At 50.2% G+C, this 18,863-nt stretch overlaps 1 protein-coding gene across 2 annotated transcripts in view; it reads right to left on the bottom strand.

The window, feature by feature from the left end:
• RBM19 (RNA binding motif protein 19) overlaps positions 1-17,124 on the bottom strand; it is a 143,456-nt gene extending 126,332 nt beyond the window's left edge. For both annotated transcript variants that reach the window (XM_039472190.2, XM_039472191.2), the window contains exons 1-9: positions 16,959-17,124; positions 13,167-13,349; positions 11,021-11,140; positions 10,827-10,865; positions 10,070-10,262; positions 8,786-9,054; positions 6,054-6,134; positions 3,346-3,424; positions 988-1,059 (exon numbers count right to left, since the gene is read on the bottom strand). In XM_039472190.2, coding sequence (XP_039328124.2) covers positions 988-1,059; positions 3,346-3,424; positions 6,054-6,134; positions 8,786-9,054; positions 10,070-10,262; positions 10,827-10,865; positions 11,021-11,140; positions 13,167-13,349; positions 16,959-16,994 — 1,072 coding nt within the window. In that variant the 5' untranslated portion in view covers positions 16,995-17,124. The remainder of the gene's footprint in view (positions 1-987; positions 1,060-3,345; positions 3,425-6,053; positions 6,135-8,785; positions 9,055-10,069; positions 10,263-10,826; positions 10,866-11,020; positions 11,141-13,166; positions 13,350-16,958) is intronic.
• Between the last annotated feature and the right edge of the window lie 1,739 nt (positions 17,125-18,863).

Genomic DNA, 18,863 nt, shown 5'->3' with positions numbered 1-18,863 from the left:
GGAGGAGTCAGGCCTCCGGGTGAAGCCTGGAACTTGCCAGAGACTCCTTGCTGGTGACTCCAAACTCTTCTCTGCTGCCTTCCAGACAACGCGATCGAGGTGGCAGATGACAGCGCCCAACACCTGCCCTATCACCTGGGCATAAGCCAACACCAGGCCTGAACCCAAATCTCACTTGTCCTGCCAGTTCCACTTCAGCCCTGGAGGGAGCCTGCCTGGGTTATCCCAAACCACAGTAATGCATTCTCTAAACTCTGTGTATTCTCTGGCACTGCTTGCTGTTCTGCCTTGGGAACGGTCTTAGGTGACAGCCCAGCCCTGGGTACCTACCTGCTGATGCTTTGTTTGCACGCACAGCCCCTGTGCCCGATTAGGGCACTGTTATCTGTCACTGTTATCTGCACAGGCACTATTAGCTGCTCGATAAATACCCACCTCCTGACTTGCTAGCAAGATTCCCAAGGCTCCCCATCTTCTCTAACACAACTCGTGCCTTCACTGGGGATGATGGCTGGATTCAAATCACTTGTCTTGGCCAGGGATTGGTCAAAGATTGCATCCCCGGGTATTGTTCAGAAGACCTCCCAACTCTAGGGAATTTGCGCGCGCTGTTCCCTCTACTGAACGTCCTGCCCGTAGAACCAGAGCCTGCTTCCTCAACTACAGACTTGTGTTCCAATGTCGCCCCTCAGTGAGGCCAAAGGAGACAGCCAAGCCTCCTCCAATCCCTGCCTTCCCCAGGACCTGTGCCTGCTCGGTGTTTACCTATTGCATAAATCACACATTTAATCACCCGTCTCTCCCTGCTAAGTCAGTTTACTCTGTCAGCTCCAGAGGGGCAGGGATCTGGGTATGTTTGCTTCCCACCGTGTCCCCAGTGTCTAGAACAGTGCTTGCTGAGAGTCAGCACTCAAGAAGAACATGGAAAGGAAGGAATGAAGATGGATCCTGTAACACAGAGCTGGCACGTGGCCAGGGCTTCCTTACCCATGTACTCCCGGTTGCATTTCAGAGCTTTCTTCACTTCCTCTTCGTTGCTGAAATCCACAAAGATGTACCCTGACAGAGGACAATGACAGAGCCAAAATCTGAAGGTCTCACAGACACTTACGGGGGTCCCCGGAGAAATACGATACTGTGCTAGGAGCAGAAAGTGAGGGAGAAACCTCTATCTTGGCCAAATCTCCAAAATACAAAGGATCTCCCTCTCTCTCTCCCACTCACAGCCAAATTTCCCTTTGGGGGGAGCATCCAGACCCCAGCCCAGTGTTGTGGACGAAGATGCTGAACGCCAGGAGTCGGAGAACAGGGGGCCTTTCTGTCTCCCTCCAAGCCTCACCCCACTCCTGACTGGCACCTGTTCCATGCCATTCTTTGGAGAAGGGCCCATGGCTGCAGCACGAGGCCCCGTCTAGGCCCTGGAAGCACCATCTCCACGCCCACTCTGCTCCTAGGTGCCTGAGGCCTTGACTTGCACAAAAATAAGCGAATGGGGAGTCTTTCCTCCAGCACGAGAGGCTCCGCTTCCTGACCTCACTGGGCCTCAACGCTGTGAGGCAACAAAGTGGGGACCGTTCCCCTGCTTTTCTGGAGCAGTAAAGAAATACTCCCAGGGGCACACAGCTACTAGCTGGCAATGTCTAATACTTGGTCCAAAGCCCTGGGATTTTCCGCCTTTCATCACAAGGCTGTTTAGACTCTTTCTGTGACTCCTCTGTGCCCTCTTTTCTATATCCAGGCACCTCATCCATTCCCGTAAATATCTTCCATCCTTCCACCTCCTCTTCTCCACGGCCACACCCTGGGCCCACTCACAACTGAGCCTCCCTTAAAGGATGGCAAATGCCCAGCTTCAGGACCCGTTCTTCACCAGCCAGGGACCATTGTAAATCTGATCACCTCTCCCCCACCCATCCCACTCTAAGCTCCTGGCGGCCCCTGCATCCAGACTGAGGCCCACAATCTTTCTTTTTTTTTTTTTTGAGATTGGGTCTTGCTATGTTGTCCAGGCTGGACTTGTACTCCTAGGCTCAAGTAATCCTCCCACGTCAGCCTCCTGAGTAGCTGGGACTCACACAGTCTTCAATGAGGCTCCTAAGCTTAAGGGGCCTGGCCTGCCTCCTCCCCAGCTCTCCTGCAGGGGACACTCTGCTGCTTTTCAACATTTCAGGCTTGGATGCCAGCTCTCTCCAACTCCGGGGCCTCCAATATGGTTTTCTCTCGGCCCTGACAACTCAGATATGCTTCTTGTTCCTTCTGGTCCCTGAAGTGTCATAAGAGCAAGGGTAATACCACCACCACCAGCAGCAGCATGAATATTAATAGCAGCTTTCATAGAGTGTGCAACAGGGGCTTAGCACTGCTCTAAATGCTGTACATGTGGCCATTCACGCAACTTGGCAAGACAGATTTACGTAACTGCAGAGAAAAAAAAACCTGAGGCTAAGTCCCTTGTCCAAGGTCATAGGGCTCCTACCTGAGATACCTGGACAGGGCCCTTTACCCTGACCTCGCCCTGCCCTGTAATCAGTCTGCAAGGAGAGGGATGGTCAGCTGAATGGATCAGCCGGGGAAGTGGAGCTCTTGTGGTAAGAGAGAGTTGGGGAAGAAATGCAGAAACAGGACAGTGATGAGACCACCCCTCAAGCACACCTGCTTCCCCAGATCTCAGCCGAGGCCCAGGCCAGCATCTTCTTGCCAAAGACAGACCCACAGCCAGCGGCTTCCGGCCTCTCCACAGCCAGGAGGCCTCAGTGGGCTTCTCTGAGAAGCAGCACATCTGCTGCTGCATCTCCCGTAGTCTCTGGGGCTGGCCGGCAAGGAGGAGCAGGCATGGGCAGGTGCCCACCTTCCCGAGCTCAGACACTTTGCCTACCGGCCGCACTGCTCACCTCAGGGAAGCCGAAACCCAGGGCTCTGAAGCCAAGGGAGGTGCCTGGTTGCCCGGGGTGCAAACCTACAGGGAGGGTGGCACAGGGCACCCCCACACATGCTCAGCACATCAGAGCCCTGCCCACCAGCAGAGCTGCCTGTGGACTTTGCCCAGCAAACCCCAGGACCTGCAGGCATTTGTTTCAATGCAATAGGCGAGCCCACCGGGATAGGTGAAGGCTAGGATGAGGAGGGGAAAGATGAGAAACGCAGGTGAGACCTCCGTCCCCGTACACCACGCCACCAAAGGCTGCGGCAAGAGATGCAGCCTTGACCCGACCACATCCACAGAACTGAGGACCACAAACAGGAAGAAACACGGGTGCCCTTCAAACTTCTCCCTTATTCAAGTACCCCAACCTTCCATCTTCACTGTCTGCCCTCTTTCCCGCCCGGAAACATCCCAGATTGTACCTGTTTTATTCCCATGAGCGTTTCTCACAATTCGAACGGCCACTGGTTTCAGGGGTGCCAGGAATTCCATAACATTTTTCTGTGACAAGAAGAAAAGGTTTTTTCCCTTTACCAACCAAATAATAAAAGTACAACCCAACGAAGAGACATGGGGCAAATTTCTGAATCAGAAAGGATTACAAAGTGTTTCATTCTTTAGTTTTTCTCTTTCCTTAGACACATCTCTTCGCCATCATTAAAATTACCCTGGAGAAAAATTTGAAAAAAAAAATTGAAGAAATCAGAGTAATATAAATATAAAATAGCAATGTCTCTATCAGCAGTAAAAGAGCAATGTCACTATCAGCATTTTAAGACATGGTTTCCCCTCTAGATAATTTTATATACTTGGGATTAAATCTGGCCTTTTTTACTTCTCATGAAGCTTGGGTATTTGGTTTTTGTGTATTAGTTTTGCAAGTAGCCACCTAGTGTTTTTTGTCTTATTAATTAAAGCATGTGATTTTCTGAATGGTTGGTACTGAAAAAATTTTGACAAAATTACAAGACAACTCAGTGAGTTTAATAAAACCTAAATGCTCGCTATTTTGAAGTTTGATAAGTTGTATTTCAGAAACTTATAAACATATAGAGTAACAGAACAGATAAAGACTTCAAGAGAAAAAAGATCAAAAGACACGATTGAGCACTTTTTTGGGGGGTTTGGGGGGAAGAAGTCTTGCTCTGTTGCCCAGGCTGGAGAGCAGTGGCACGATCTCAGCTCACTGCAACCTCTGCCTCCCGGTTTCAAGTGATTCTCCTGCCTCAGCCTTCTGAGTAGCTGGGACTACAGGCGTGTGCCACCAAGCCTGGCTATTTTTTCTGTATTTTTAGTAGAGATAGGGTTTCACTATGTCAGCCAGGATGGTCTCGATCCCTTGACCTTGTGATCTGCCTGCACTGGCCTCCCAAAGTGCTGAGATGACAGGCGTGAGCCACCTAAAAGAGAAGATATGCTGGCCAGGCATGGTGGCTCATGCCTGTAATCCCAGCACTACAGGAAGCCAAGGCGGGTAGATCACCTGAGGTCAGGAGTTTGAGAGTACTATGGCCAACATAAGAGCGAAACTGTCACAAAAGAAAAAAAGATATATGTGATCTACAAATGTGAGAGGATGATCCGTCTTACAAGTAATTTAAAATATAAACTAACATGAGATGCCAACTTGACCTATCACATTGGTAAAACATTAATAAGACCCAGCGTTCAGGGAAATGGGCACTTGTAGACTCTGCCAGAGGGAGTACAAATTAGCAATGCTCCCAGAGGACAGGGATGTTCTGTGCCAATGCCTTAGAATTATACATGCATGTGCCCACACGGAATATCTATCTGGAGCAAAGATCAGCAAACTATGGCCCATAGGTCAAATATCACCATGGTCTGCTTTTGTATGGCTTGCAAGCTAAAAATGGTTTTTACATTTTAAAAGGTCATTTATCAGAAACCAAACCAAACCAAACCAAAACAAAACCCAACGAATGTGTGTCAGAGATTACATGGCTTATAAAGCCTTCAATATTTACCATCTGGCCTTTACAGATGAAGTCTGCTCACCTCTAATCTCAAGGAACTGCATTATTATAACAGCAAAAAAACTGGCTGTAACTCCCATGCCCAAATTTAGGGGAGTGAGTAGGCCTACGGAAGTTTACCGAGTAGGGAAGAGCGTGAGCATAAAAAATGCTGCTGTAACAGAGTATATTCGACATTCAAAGAGGTCTACGACATACCATGATGAGGGAGAGAAAGTTTCCAAAGAGTTACCAGTAAAGAATTGCTTCTTAGACATACAAAGACAAAAGCGTCTAAGATGATGCTGCAGTGAGCCATGACGGCACTACTGTACTGCAGCCTGGGCAACAGAGCGAGACCCCGTCTCACAAAAAAAACTGAAAACTAAAACCAAAAGAAAACAAAACAAAAACTGCCTCAGAAGATACACCTAAAATGTTTCAGCGGATGTTGCGGGGTGCGACACAGGTGCACTGGCCAGGGCAGCCCCAGTTTGCCTGGGATGGGTGGTTACCATATCTGTAGCCCTTAGACCTAGGGGAATTCCACCCACAGCCTGGCACCCCACTAGGGTGGCACCCCTCTCACTCTCAATTTAGTGTAGATGACAATTTAGTAGTCATCCTACTTTGGGGCAGTTTTTTAAATATTCTTTTCATTGAGCTAGGTGGTTTTGAATTTTCTATATAGAACTTCTATTACTTTCACGAGGAGCAAAAATTAAAACTGTGTTCAGCGCTGTTATAGACCCAGAGACAGCAAACTACACTCCACAGGCCAAATCGGGCTCACTGCCTGTTTGTGTAAATAAAGTTTTATTTATTTGTACCTACTTTCTGAGACTGCTTCCTTGCTATAAGAGCAGGACGAGCAGTCACAAGAGAGACTGTGTTGATCAAAAAGCCTTAAATATTTACAGGCTGACCCCCTACCCTTTTCGTTAACAGAGTGTGTGCCCGCCCACACTGGCACAGGTAAAACCAGAACTATGTCTTAGCGTAGCCACTTCTGTTTCCTGACCCTGACAATGCCGGAGATCTTATTTCTCAGCCTTGTTGGCCCCCAATTCCTCCTAGCTCATGTCCTCAACTGACTCTAACACCCCCATGCACCAAAGGCTCTTGGCCGCCCCACCCTCGTTCTCAGCACATACCTCTGTGACGTTGAACGGGGCTCCCCGCAGCTTCACGGTGTGGCAGGTGGTGGGTTCCTTCTGGTTTGCTGGTTTTTCTGTCTGAGTGATCAGAAAAACAAACAGAAGTGGCCACAATGACCCTTCATACAGCTGCACATATTGGATATAACTCCCGTGTCCAAAGTTAGGCGACTGAGTAGGCCTATGGCAGTTAATAATTTAGTAGTCATCCTACTTTTGGGCAATTTGTTAATATTCTTTAATATTCACTGGGACATTTCAGTGCCAGAGAAGGTACCTGCTGCCAGGGGGGAGCTGGGGACTGCTGGGAAGAATCAATGCCTACTGTGGATGGAGTCCGGCCAGAGGTGTGGCCTATGTGATGCCGAGTCTCCGTGTGCCCCTGAGATGAACACTGGATCCACAGCCTGGCAAGCTATGGGCACTCAAGACAGGGGCCCTGGGGCCACAGGTGGGGTAGGAATGGGAAGGAGCCCTGAAGAACAGGGATGTCAGTGTCACTATTTAGGGCTACCAGTGCCGGACGCTGAGCTAAGCACTTCACGGACGCCACTGCCCTACTAAATCTTGACAACAATCCCATGGAGATGATGGGTTCAGGACCTTTTTCCCCACAATTTCAGAATCCAAACGGCTCTGAAAAACCTACGTTTCTGGTAACTTTCATGGCAACAAAACCTGCCCTGACTTGAATGCACTTCCTAGCCAAGCCTGCCCTGAGCGGATGTGAGTCCATTTATAGCTTATGCTGGTCCACGCAGCGCGAGCGGTCATCTCTGGCTGTACTGCAGAAATACGACTGCACTTGATGATGGGGTGCTGCCTTTCATCCTCCATATTTAGTAACAAGGTAGGCAGAGGGAAGTGAGCCTGCTGGGGGTACTGCATTCCAAAGGGTTTGCTTCCTGAAATCTGAAGATTCCAGAAGTCCAGCACATACTTAGGCACAGGGTCAGAAACCGGAGGCAGGAAGCAGTGCCAACCCTGAGTGTCCTTTTATAGACGAAACTTAGAGGCTGAAGGAAGTAAAGTATCTCACCCAGGTCCAACGGCTACTAAATTTTGGAACTAGGATTCGAGCTCATAATTCTGACTTCTCCACACTCTACCACCTCTCTGAAATATACATTTTTTGCGGGGGAATAAAAAGGACAGGGTGCATAACTGGAAGAGACAGAAAATGAAAGGAGGGAGGAAGAAGAAAAGGAAAAGAGGAGAGAAAAGCGGGCGATTAAGCCTGCTTTCATCTCATTTGAAAATGCAGGGCTGGGGCCAGGTGCGGTAGCTTACACCTGTAATTCCCACAATCTAGGAGGCTGAAGCAGGTGGATCACTTGAGGCCGGGAGCTCGAGATCAGCCTGGCCAACATGGTGAAACCCTATCTGTACTAAAAATACAAAAATTAGCTGGGCGTGGTGGTGCACACCTGTAATCCCAGCTACTTGGGAGGCTGAGGCACGAGACTCACTTGAACCCAGGAGGCAGAGGCTGCAGTGAGCTAAGATCAGACCACTGTATTCCAGCCTGGGCGACCGAGCGAGACGGTCTCAAAAAAAGAAAAAAAAAAAAAAGAAAGTACAGGCTGGGCAGGGAGAGAGGCCATACCATACTTCACAGAGAAAGGAGGCAACCTGGACAACATGTCTAACTGTCCTGTCTCTGATGCGGAGAGGACTCCCAGGTGGGAGACGAGTTGGCTGACCTCCAGGAAAGTGCCCACATTTACGATCTTGACTTTAGACCCAGCAGACCTGATACTAAATTCTGAACCCACCGCTTCCCAGCTGTGACCTTGGGTGAGGCACTTTCCTTCTCCAGGCCTCAGTTTTCTCACCTGTAAAATGGAACAAGAGCAGCACCTGCCCTCAAGATGGTGGTGAGATGCAAAGGCATGGCAGGCACGGTGCCCAGCGTGTGGCGCGGGCTCAGCTGATCCTGCTACTGCTGATGACTGGTTGGCGCCCCTCTGCCTGCTTTGTTACTTAATACAAAGGATAGCGGCTCAGAGCCATCACTCAGCTCCTTCCGCCCCACAGGTGGGATACATGTGTGCTGACCGTGGCTGCTCCGGTCTGTCTGTATTGGTAGTCATGAGACCTACAGTAACTACATCCACAGCTGGCACCCCGGTGGACTTGCATCTCACTTTCAATTTAGTGTGGATCATCATTTAGTTGTCACCCTACTTATAGGCAATTTCTGGAAGGCAGGTGACCTCTCCAGGTTGGCAACAGAAAATAAATGCAGAGGCTGGGTGCAGTGGCTCATGCCTGTCGTCCCAAGACTTTGGGAGGCTGAGGTGAGCAGTTCACTTGAGGTCAGGAGTTTGAGACTGGCCTGGCTAACATGGCAAAATCCCATCCTTACTAAAAATACAGAAAAATTAGCTGGGCGTGGTGGCACATGACTATAATCCCAGGTACTCAGGAGGCTGAGGCAGACGATCACTTGAACCCGGGAGGCAAAGGCTGCAGCGAGCTGAGATCGCACCAGGCACCCCAGCATGGAGCATGGGTGGCAGAGCGAGACTCCGTATCACAAACAAACAAACAGAAAAGAAACGAGGGAAGGACATACGGGAAGCCGCAGGGCCGAGATCAGAAGGCGCCTTCGGACGGCAGAGCTGCGCCTCTCCTGCCCATTCCACCCTCCTAACAGAGGGGCTGCGGGACCACGGGCAAGCAGAGAGCGGACCTCCTCCCTCGGCACCCGCGGGACACACATGTACCTCGGCTCTGGCCTCCGGTGGCCTCTTTTTCCCAGCTGGCATTCCTTGCTCTTGGCCTACACCCTTGCCGTCTCTTTCCTGCAGGGCTGGGGTGGCGGAGGAACCCTCTTCCTCGACCTCACTCCCTTCATCACAGTGCACGGCTTCATCTTCACTTTCCTCTTCCTCTGAGGAAGAGGATGACCGGGCCTTCACCATCTTGGACTTCAGGTAGTCCATGTCCGACAGCTCCTTCTGCACAGCTGCCTTCCGTTCGAAGTTTGCCTCTTCTGGAAAAACAGGGAGGCTAGGATCAGTGATAGATATGAGTAAACCAGAGTTTGGAGGCAGCAAATGGCAGATGGTCCTCCTAGTGGGAGGCCTGAGGCACCACACCCACCCCGTCCACGGCCCGTGGCCAGCATCCCGCGTAAGTGCTCTGATTAGCAATGCCAAATGGGGTGAAGCTACCGCAGCTTTGATATTCTCTGTGTCACACACTGTGAAACCCAAGCTCCTCATCAGGGCTGGCTGTGCGGGCTTCTTCCACTGTCGCCTCCTGCTGTAGCCAACCCTACTCACCTCGAGCCCCTCAAGCCCACACACTTCCCTTTCCTCCGTCTTTGCGGTGCTGTTCCCTTGCCTGGAACCCCTTCTCTCTCCCTCCCCTACTGTGTTCCACTAAGTCTCTTGAGTTCCTCAGATGGGAACTTCGCGCAGCGGAAATGTTACCAGGCGTAATTGCACTAAACGCACATCCTCTCACCTTTACACCCAGATCAACTCCCAACTTTCCACCTGTATCCTCCTGTGTTGCAATTGCTCCCTTGCCCACCAGGCCTCCCCCTACACCACAAACCCCTTCGGAGGATAAAGGCTCAGTCCCCCACCTTCCCTGCTAACTCTCCTACCCCCTCTTTCCTGCGTTCTCTCTGTAGCACTCATCATCCTATCACACACCCAACAGTGGACTTATTTTTTATTGTTTCTCTCCCCAATTGTAATCGCAGCTCCATGGGGGCAGGGACTCTTCCGTCTTTTGCTTATCAACATAATCCCAATGCCCGAAGCATGGCTGGCAGATAGTAGGTGCTCAAGATGTATTGTTGAGTGACTGATTGACTGAATACATAGCTAGGATCAGTGAAGGCAGATGCAGCTGCCGAGGGATCATCATCACCCCACTGGAGAGCTCGAGGGCTCACCTGACTCCTAGCATCTGGCACAGAGGGGCCCCTAGTGCCCGCTAGCCCAGTGGCAAGCACAGGCCCGTGCACGTGGCGTACGCCGTCCACACGCCCTCACCTTCCAGGTCTTCCCCGGCTCCCTCCTCCTCACTCTCCTGCCCGGAATCGGAGTCGAAGTTCAGGTAGTCACTGGCCAGCTTGCTCTTCCCTCTCGAGGGCTCAGCATCCAGGCCATCGTTCGCCCAAGTGGCTGCCTGCGCCCGCCTCTGATGAACCGACAGAAACTCCTGGAATTCTGTATCTTCCTTCAGCTGGTGGCACCGGAACCCGGACAGCAGGGACACAGGAAAAAGGGAGAAGAGGCAGAGAAGGCTCAGGTGGGGCTTGACCTCTCTCACTCTTCAGAGGGTGGAAGATTCCTCAAGCTCACTTCCCTCATTCTGTAGAGGACCCTGCGGCTCAGCACGGTCAGTTCTGAGGAAGGCGGACGGGACTCCTCACCAGACAAAACTAAGAGGCCATGGAGACAAGGCCGGGGGAGACCAGACGCACAGCTCTCTGCTCGCCAGGGCTGGCCTCACCCTCTCCAGCCTCTACCCCCTCCAACCTCTTCCCTCTCCAGCCTCTACCCCCTCCAACCTCCTGCCTTTCCAGCCTCCCCCCTCTAGCCTCTTCCCTCTCCAGCCTCCTCCCTCTCCCAGCCTCCACCCTCTCCAGCCTCCACCCTCTTCCAGACTCCATCCTCTCCAGCCCCTACCCTCTCCATCCTCCACCCTCTCCCAGCCTCTACCCTCTCCAGCCTCTTCCCTTTCCCAGCCCCAGCCTCTTCCGCCTGCTGCCCTCCCTCCTTCCTGGGCAAGAGGACAGACTCTCACCTTCTCCAATTGACCTGCCACCTTTTTCTTTTTCTCGTCCTGAAAACAGAAGGCACAAAGGGTGAGGGTCACACAGATGAAGGGAGCTAGGAAACAGAACTGCACTGCCCGGGGAAGGCCCATTTTTGGGAACCAAAAGGGAGTGACTACCCTGCTGGAACTGGGGACAGAGGCTAGAGTGATCCTTTACATACTTTCTTCATTTCTGGAGTAGCAGAGTCTTTTGGAGACTCCTTGGGCTGGCTTGGTTTCTGGGCATGTTTGCTCCAGGCTCTGGGTTTTGTTGGGTCCCCGAACGACTTGCAGAACTCCACCTGTGTGGGAAAGAGTGATTTTAGCACCTGCCATGGCACCCAGGTTGGGTGCTGCCCTTCAGCACCTGGGAGCCTGGGCATTTGAGACAACTGGCGCTTCATAGCTGAGTTTGCTGAAGTCGACTGCACTTCACCCCTTACCCTGGGCTTTCTTTTCCTTCAAGTCTAGAATGTAACCCTTCAACGGCCTATCGCTATGAGTCTGTAATACTGTAACGATAATGACTGCCACTTACTGAGGAATTCCACATGCCAGGTGCTGTCTAAAGTGCTGTGCAAGTACTGACACACTGAGGCCTCTCACATCAGTGACAGCCAGGACTTTCTACAATTCAGATCAAGAATTTGAAGCCCCAGGAAGTCAGTTGCCCTGGGTTACTCAGGTAGTAAGTGACAGAGTGAAGACTGGAACTTGGGGAAGTCTCTGGGCTCTGCAACCTGAGTTCCCAACCATCCACTCTACAGGGCACCATGAGGATGGCACGAGATGACTTGGGCCAAGCACTCAACCAGGGTCTGGGCAGGGCAATGTGCGGCAGCAGCTACCACGGTTACCCCACACTGCCCTGGGGTAATGATCATAAGGTGAGCTTATCAGGCTCCAGAGAACAATTCGAGAGTGACAGGGACAATGGGGTGACCAGTGGAGGCATGGAAGAGGATTGGGGACCCGGCCTGAGCTGATGATGCCCCGTTCCAGCCTGAAAACCTCCAACACTCTCCTCTGAAAAGGCTTTGAGAGTGCTGGATATTGGGGCATCCACCACCGCAAGCCACTCCCAGCCACAGTTAACCACTGCCCCCAGGGGAAGGAGCTGCCAGCTGGCTGCAATCTATTTTGTTTTTAAGACACAGGATCTCATTGCATTATGCAGGCTGGACTGCAGTCGCATATCACGGCTATCTGCAGCCTCAAACTGCCGGGCTCAAGTGATCCTCTTGTCTTAGCCTTCTGAAGAGCTAGGATTCCAGGCACAAGTCACCATGACTGGCTAATTTTTTTTATTTTTGTAAAGACATGGTCTCGCTGTTGCACAGGTTGGTCTTGAATTTCTGGCCTCAAGTGATCCTCCCACCTCAGCCTCCCAAAGTGCTGGTGTCACAGGCACGAACCACCACACCTGGCCAGTTACAATCTCTTGTGCACCCTTTCAAAATAGGCTTGTTATTTCTATAAGAATGACGTGCTCGTGGTACAAAATACAAACACTATACAAAAGTACAAAGTCAAAAAACTGTACTCCAATGCCTATTACTTATAAAAGGAATGATTAGTATTTTGGTACAAATCCTATCTTATGGCCTTTTATGCACTTATCATACATGTATGGATGGAGGAACATGATTGTGTCTACATGGGATCATAACAGACATACATGGATTTGTCCATCATGTTTTTTCCTTCCCAAGAAAGCATTAGAGATGTTTTTACAAAGTCACTAAATACACATGAATGACCTGAGTGGAGCCCTCTCTTCCAGGAAGCTTTCCTGACTCCTCCCTGGCCAGGCTAGAGAGCTTTGTTCTCTCATGGTCCCGGGGGCTCACCCCATCATAGCATGGATGACACTCAGCCAAGGCGGCATGCTGACCTGCCGGCCCCCTGCCTGCCCAGAGGTAGCTGGCTCCAGGAGGACAGGGGCTGAGGCATCACCTTTTTCTCTAAATTCCCTGCAGCATTAAGTGCTTGCTAAATGCAGGAGTGAATGGATGAGATAGAGCTGTGGCTCTCAAGGTGTGGGCCTCCGACCAGCAGCATGGGCTCATCTGAGAGCTTGCTGGAGGTGTGAATTCTTGGGTTCTGCCTCCAGGCACTGAATCAGATTCTCTGGGGACAGCCCCAGGAAACTGTTATAACAAGCTCTCCGGTGGTTCTCATGCACATGAAAGTGTGTGAATCAGTGAGGAAGAAGACCAAAGACGTCACAAAGTGAAGGGGGACAGTCTTTGAACTCAAGTGTTGAGTGAAAGATCAAGCAACGTCCCATTCCACAGGCAGGTAAGGGTGAGACTCCCGCCCACTCACTGTGATCCGGGATGTGTCAATAAAGCTCTTGTTAAAGTGCTTCAGTGCCTTTTGGGCCTCTTCCTCCGTCTTGAAGCCGATAAAGCCAAACTTGCGGAACTTGCCATCTTTGGTGAACTTTAGGCTGCAGTCCGTCAGCGTGCCGAAGGCGGCAAACAGCTGCCTGAAACGCTCCTCCTTCATCTAGGACAGAGAGGAATGAGAGATGAACTGAAAAGCGCCCAGAGCAAGGGGACAAAATGGGCTGGAAACCTGAGGCCATGAGATTCTCTAAGGGAGGCCTTAGATGTAGAGGGGCAGAGTGTGCTTTTCTAGTTAGAAATCGGTTCCAGCTCTGACTCTAGCATGGGCTGTGTGGCCTTGAAAAAGTCCCTTAAACACTCACTGATGTGGAAATCAAAACTCATATGGCTGCAAATGACATCCTCCTATTCTATGGGGCTCCTATAAGACCAATTATAGAAGCAGTATTATGTCTTCTCCATAGTAGATACCTAACAGATACCTGTCGGCATAGGCAAATGAATGAACAGACATGGTAAGCTATATAAACCTTTGCTGATGACGCCCCCCAAAAGATGCCCACATCCGAATCCCTGGAACCTGTAGACATGTTACCTTACATGGCAAAAGAGACTTGGCAGGTATGACTGATGTGGAGACAGAGAGATGATCTGGGTTATGCAGCCAGGTCTAATGTCACCTCAAGGGTCCTTATGAGAGGGAGGTAGGAAGGTCAGAGAAGATGGAAACACACAGAGACTGGAAGATGCTGTGCTGTTGGCTCCAAAAATGGAGTAGACAGCTATCAGCCAAGGGAAGGCAGGTGTGTCTAGAAGGTGAAAAAAGGCGAAGGGATAGATACTCCCACAGAGCCTCCAGAAGGACTGCAGACCCCTCAAAGGCTTGACTTTAGGATTTCCGACCTGCAAAACTGTAAGGTAATACATCCAGATTGTTCAAGCCACCAAGTTTGTGCTAATTTGCCACAGCTGCACTAAAAAACTAACATGCTAATATTATTATAGTTAGGTCAAGAAGCCCCATACTGTGGAAACAGGCTCCTGGCTTCTTGCCATCTTCACTGCAGGCTACCCTCACACCTCAGTTTTCTAAGCAGATACTGGGTGATCTGTGTGTGTGGTCGTGGAGTTGCCCCACAAACAGCCAAAACAAGTTTGAAAATGCAAGAAGCTAGAGGCCTTGGCAGTCCAGCCAGAAGACATTTTCTGAGGTAGCTTCTTACTAACTGATCTCACCAAAACTCTGCGAGTTATGAATTTTTATCCACATTTTATAGAGGGGAAAATGAAACTCATTAAGTGATGAATGATCTGCCCAGGGCCTACAGAATCCAGGTCTGTGACTCAATTTAGAAATATACCGAGATCGCGCCATTGCACTCCAGCCTGCAGCCTGGGTAACGAGAGCGAAACTCCGCCTCAAAAAAAAAAAAAAAAAAAAAAGAAATATAAAAGACAGTGAATTCAAGTCCTCAGTGCCTGGGAGAGACCTGACTCAAGTCTGAATCCTTTGCCAAAAACCTTTTGGTGACTGTCTAGTACCCGAGTGTCAAGGACAAGCACCTAAAGGAAAACATGCGACTCTTCACGATCTGCCCCTCACCAACCTCTTCAGCACCACATCTTGCCAAAGTCCTCAGAGCTAGCTTACCTCTGAGGTTTTGGTTGTCCCCTGTGGGTGACATTTCCCAAGACAGGCCCTGGCTCCTCACTCTCAGTTCAACCATCTCCTACTCCAAGAGGCCTTTCCCAGATGGCTTAGATGAGCAAGGTAAGCAACCTGCTGCGCTCCCACAGCACCCAGTTTATACGTCAAACCCTGCACCACGCGCCATAATGATCTGGTGCTTGCCTTTTCCACTAGCCTTCAAGTCCCATCAAAAATAAGAACCAAGATGTATCCACCTCTATCTACAGTGCTGGCAGTATTTCAAGTACTCACTACTAAATATTTGTTGAAAAAATAATTAAGACCAGTGCAGGCAATCATGGTAAGAGAGGGTCAGGTGCAGCTGTGAGGAATGCAAATTCTAGAAAAAGACTGCTCAATTCAATACTGCGCTGTAAATTACACCAGTGTGACCTCAGGCAAATCCCTGTACCTCGCTGTACCTTGGTTTCTTTACCTTTAAAATGGTTGTAAAAATAAAACTTACCTCACAGGGATATGGTGAAGATTGAATGAGTTGTTTTACCTAAAGCACCTGGCACATAGCAAACTCTCAAAGTGTCAGCTCAACTGCCCTCGTTTTGTCATTCTTTCATTCATGAGATAAGACAAACAGTGATAAGAGAGTCAACTACACCATGAAGCACAACAAAGCTGAATTTGGGAGGGAAAGGAAGTGCAGCCATGCTAAAAATCCTCATCCCAGAAATCAAGGCATCAAGACACACTGCCTAACCTGATGGACAGAGCAGTGATAGGTATTTTTAAGTATACTTCTCAGAGACGATGACAGGACAATTAAAAACAAGAACATTACAGACACTGGAGGGAGGAACAGATGATCTAAATTCCTCATTATTCATAGTCAAGGCCTAGCAAATAGTCACTGGGGCAGGCAGGTGAAAAGGGGGAGAGCACACTCCTTGAATATACAGAGATACATGTGTGGGAGTCCTAAAAACCAAATCAATGAAGACGGTTTCTCCTGGACAGAGAGGGAAGGTAGGGCAGAGGAGACTTTGCTACTCATGTTACACACTACTAGAGTGTTTGAATTTTGAAAACTGTGTGTCACAAGTCTTTCCCACCTGACAAACAAGAAAAAAAAAGAAAGGAAAAAACCTCACAACATTAAAACTGAAATAGGGGCCGGGGCAGTGGCTCACACCTGTAATCCCAGCACTTTGGGAAGCCAAGGCAGGCTGATCACCTGATGTCAGGAGTTTCAGACCAGCCTGGCCAACATGTGAAACCGCATGTCTCTAATAAAATACAAAAATTAGTCGAGCGTTGTGGTGCGTGCCTGTAGTCCCAGATACTCGGGAGGTTGAGGCAGGAGAATTGCTTGAACCTGGGAGGCGGAGGTTGCAATGAGCGGGGATTGCCGAGACAGCTACTGCACTCCAACCTGGGCGACAGAGTAAGGCCATGTCTTTAAAAAACAAACAAACAAAAAAACCAAAAAACTTTCGCGCGCGAGAGAAAAAGGGATGATCCATTCGAGTCCACTGAATCTAATCATCTAATATCACGTGCATTCACCTATTTTGCCTACCATGCGCCAGGTTCTGTGCTTGGCTCTAGGGAAACAAAACAGTACAGCTGGGTCACCACTCCCCACTTACTGGATAAATGCTGTAAAGCCCCTTTACCCACTCAGTATTCCCACCTGCCCTAAGGATGGAAGTGGGAATTGGAAAGGTACGCATTTTAATACTCCTCATGTCTTCCCCAACAGTCTCCTGACTGGAAGAGGAGTATAAATACAACGTCGGACCACGTCCCGGGTCAACAACTAAAAAACAGTGATCGAATGAAGGAGGTTGTGGGAGCAGGGCATTCGCCACAAGATGGGAATTGTCACCTCCCTGGGAAGAGTCGGGTTAGGAGTCAGGTACCAAACAACCCGCTGTGAAACCGTAAGCAATCACTATTCCTCTTCCTCAGGGATCAAATGCGGATAATCCTGCCCCCTTTGAGTTCGGAACTCGCCCGTAGTCCTGCCCCAAAATTCTTCGATTCTCTCTAGGCATCTCTTCCCTCCCACGCAGTTCCCGGATGGTCTCATTTCAGATTCCCAAGCCCTGCCTCTGCACTCACCCCATTTGGGAGGTTCTTCACAATCAGTCGCGACATGGCGCAGGGTCCCCACTGTTCGGATTCCAACACGACTGGACAGTGCTTCCACCAACAACTTTCACGCTACCGCCCTGGGCGCCGCCATCATTGCCGAGCCGGAACACAGTCACGTGGCTGAGACCTCGGCCCGCCCTATCCGGAAGTAGGCGTGGTTAAGCCCGAGCTGCTAAGGGAAGTCACGCTCCACAAGGGGCGGGCCTGGCGCTTGCGTTCTGCGCAGTCGCAGAGTCTTGGACGATCCTGGAGACGCCAGGGCAGCGGCGAAGGCGGCAGGGGGCGTGGGTTCCCGGGACCCGCGTGGGATGGCGCCGAGTCCGCTGGGTGTTAAGGGTCGCGCCAACGGGGCAATCGCGTTGTCGCCTTTTTCCTATTTTATTTTCATTCTGGAGCCCTAGGACTGCCTTGAGAAAGCGCGCAAGATTAGGGACCCTTGCCTCTCTCGTAGAAACGGGGAAAGTGGGCCGGGCGCAGTGGCTCACACCTGTAATCTCAGCACTTTGGGAGGCCGAGGCGGGCGGATCACAAGGTCAAGAGATCGAGACCATCCTGACCGACATGGTGGACCCCTCCGCTCCCCCGTCTCTACTAAAAAATACAAAAATTAGCTGGGTGTGGTGGCACGTGCCTGTAGTCCCAGCTATTCGGGAGGCTGAGGCAGGAGAATTGCTTGAACCTGGGAGGCAGAGGTTGCGGTGAGCCGAGATCGCGCCATTGCACTCCAGCCTGGCACTTGGTGACAGAGCAAGACTCTGTCTCTCTCAAAAAAAAAAAAATGCTAATTGTAAATTAAGTTCTGTCCAGTCAAGAGAATTCTATGCAGTTGTTAAAAAGAGGTAGGTATGTAACTGTAAATGTTTCTGAAGGAAATGCATCAGTCAGCCGGACACATGTATACTCAAAAGGATTTAACTAAAGAATATCTAGACAAGAAGCTATTTACAGAAGTGTGGGCAGTGTAATGGGATGAACGATTCCCCTCCCCCAGCACACACGCTGTGGACACCCTGGCCCCTGGAAGCTGTGAATGTGACTTTATTTGCGAAAAGGGTTGTATTAGTTTGTTCTCATGCTGCTAAATAAAGACATACCCAAGACTGGGTAATTTATAAAGGAAATAGATTTAATGCACTCACAGTTTCACATGGCTAGGGAGGCCTCACAATCATGGCGGAAGAGCAAGGGTTGTCTCACGTGGCAGCAGGCAAAGACAGAATGAGAACCAAGCGAAAGGAGTTTCCTCTTAGAAAACCATCACATCTCATGAGACTTATTCACAGCCACCAAATCGGTATCGGGGAAACCACCGCCATGATTCAGTTATCTCCCACTGGGTCCCTCCCACAACACGGGATTATGGGAACTACAATTCAAGATGACACTTGGGTGGGGACTCAGCCAAACCGTATCAAGGGTCTTTGCAAATGTACTCAAGGATCTCAAAATGAGATCATCCTGACTTTTCCTGGTAGACCCTAAATCCAATAACAAATGTCCTTTGAAAGGATACAGAGAACACCATCTGTAGGCAGAGGCAGAACCTGTAGTGATGCAGTCATAAGTCAAGGAAGACCTGAAGCCACCAGAAGCTGGAAGAAGTAAGGAAGGCTTCTCCCCTAGAGGTTTTGGAGGAAGAAACTACCCTGCTGATAGTTTGGGCTTCTGACCTCCAGAACTGTGAGAGGATAACTTTGCGTTGTGATGCCATCTAATCTGTGGTCATCTGAGACAGCAGCTGTAGAAAATGTATACAGGAAGGGTTAAGGAACCAACAAAGGATGGCCAAACCCCAGGGCTCAGCAACAGTGGGGAGCTATCACCACCCCTGGGGCTGAAGGGCAGAGCTGGGCATGTCATCCCGGGATCTCA

Source organism: Saimiri boliviensis, chromosome 7 (genome assembly GCF_048565385.1).
Source record: "Saimiri boliviensis isolate mSaiBol1 chromosome 7, mSaiBol1.pri, whole genome shotgun sequence".
In the NCBI taxonomy this organism is placed as follows: domain Eukaryota; kingdom Metazoa; phylum Chordata; class Mammalia; order Primates; family Cebidae; genus Saimiri; species Saimiri boliviensis.
This window is presented reverse-complemented; position numbering and strand designations above follow the sequence as displayed.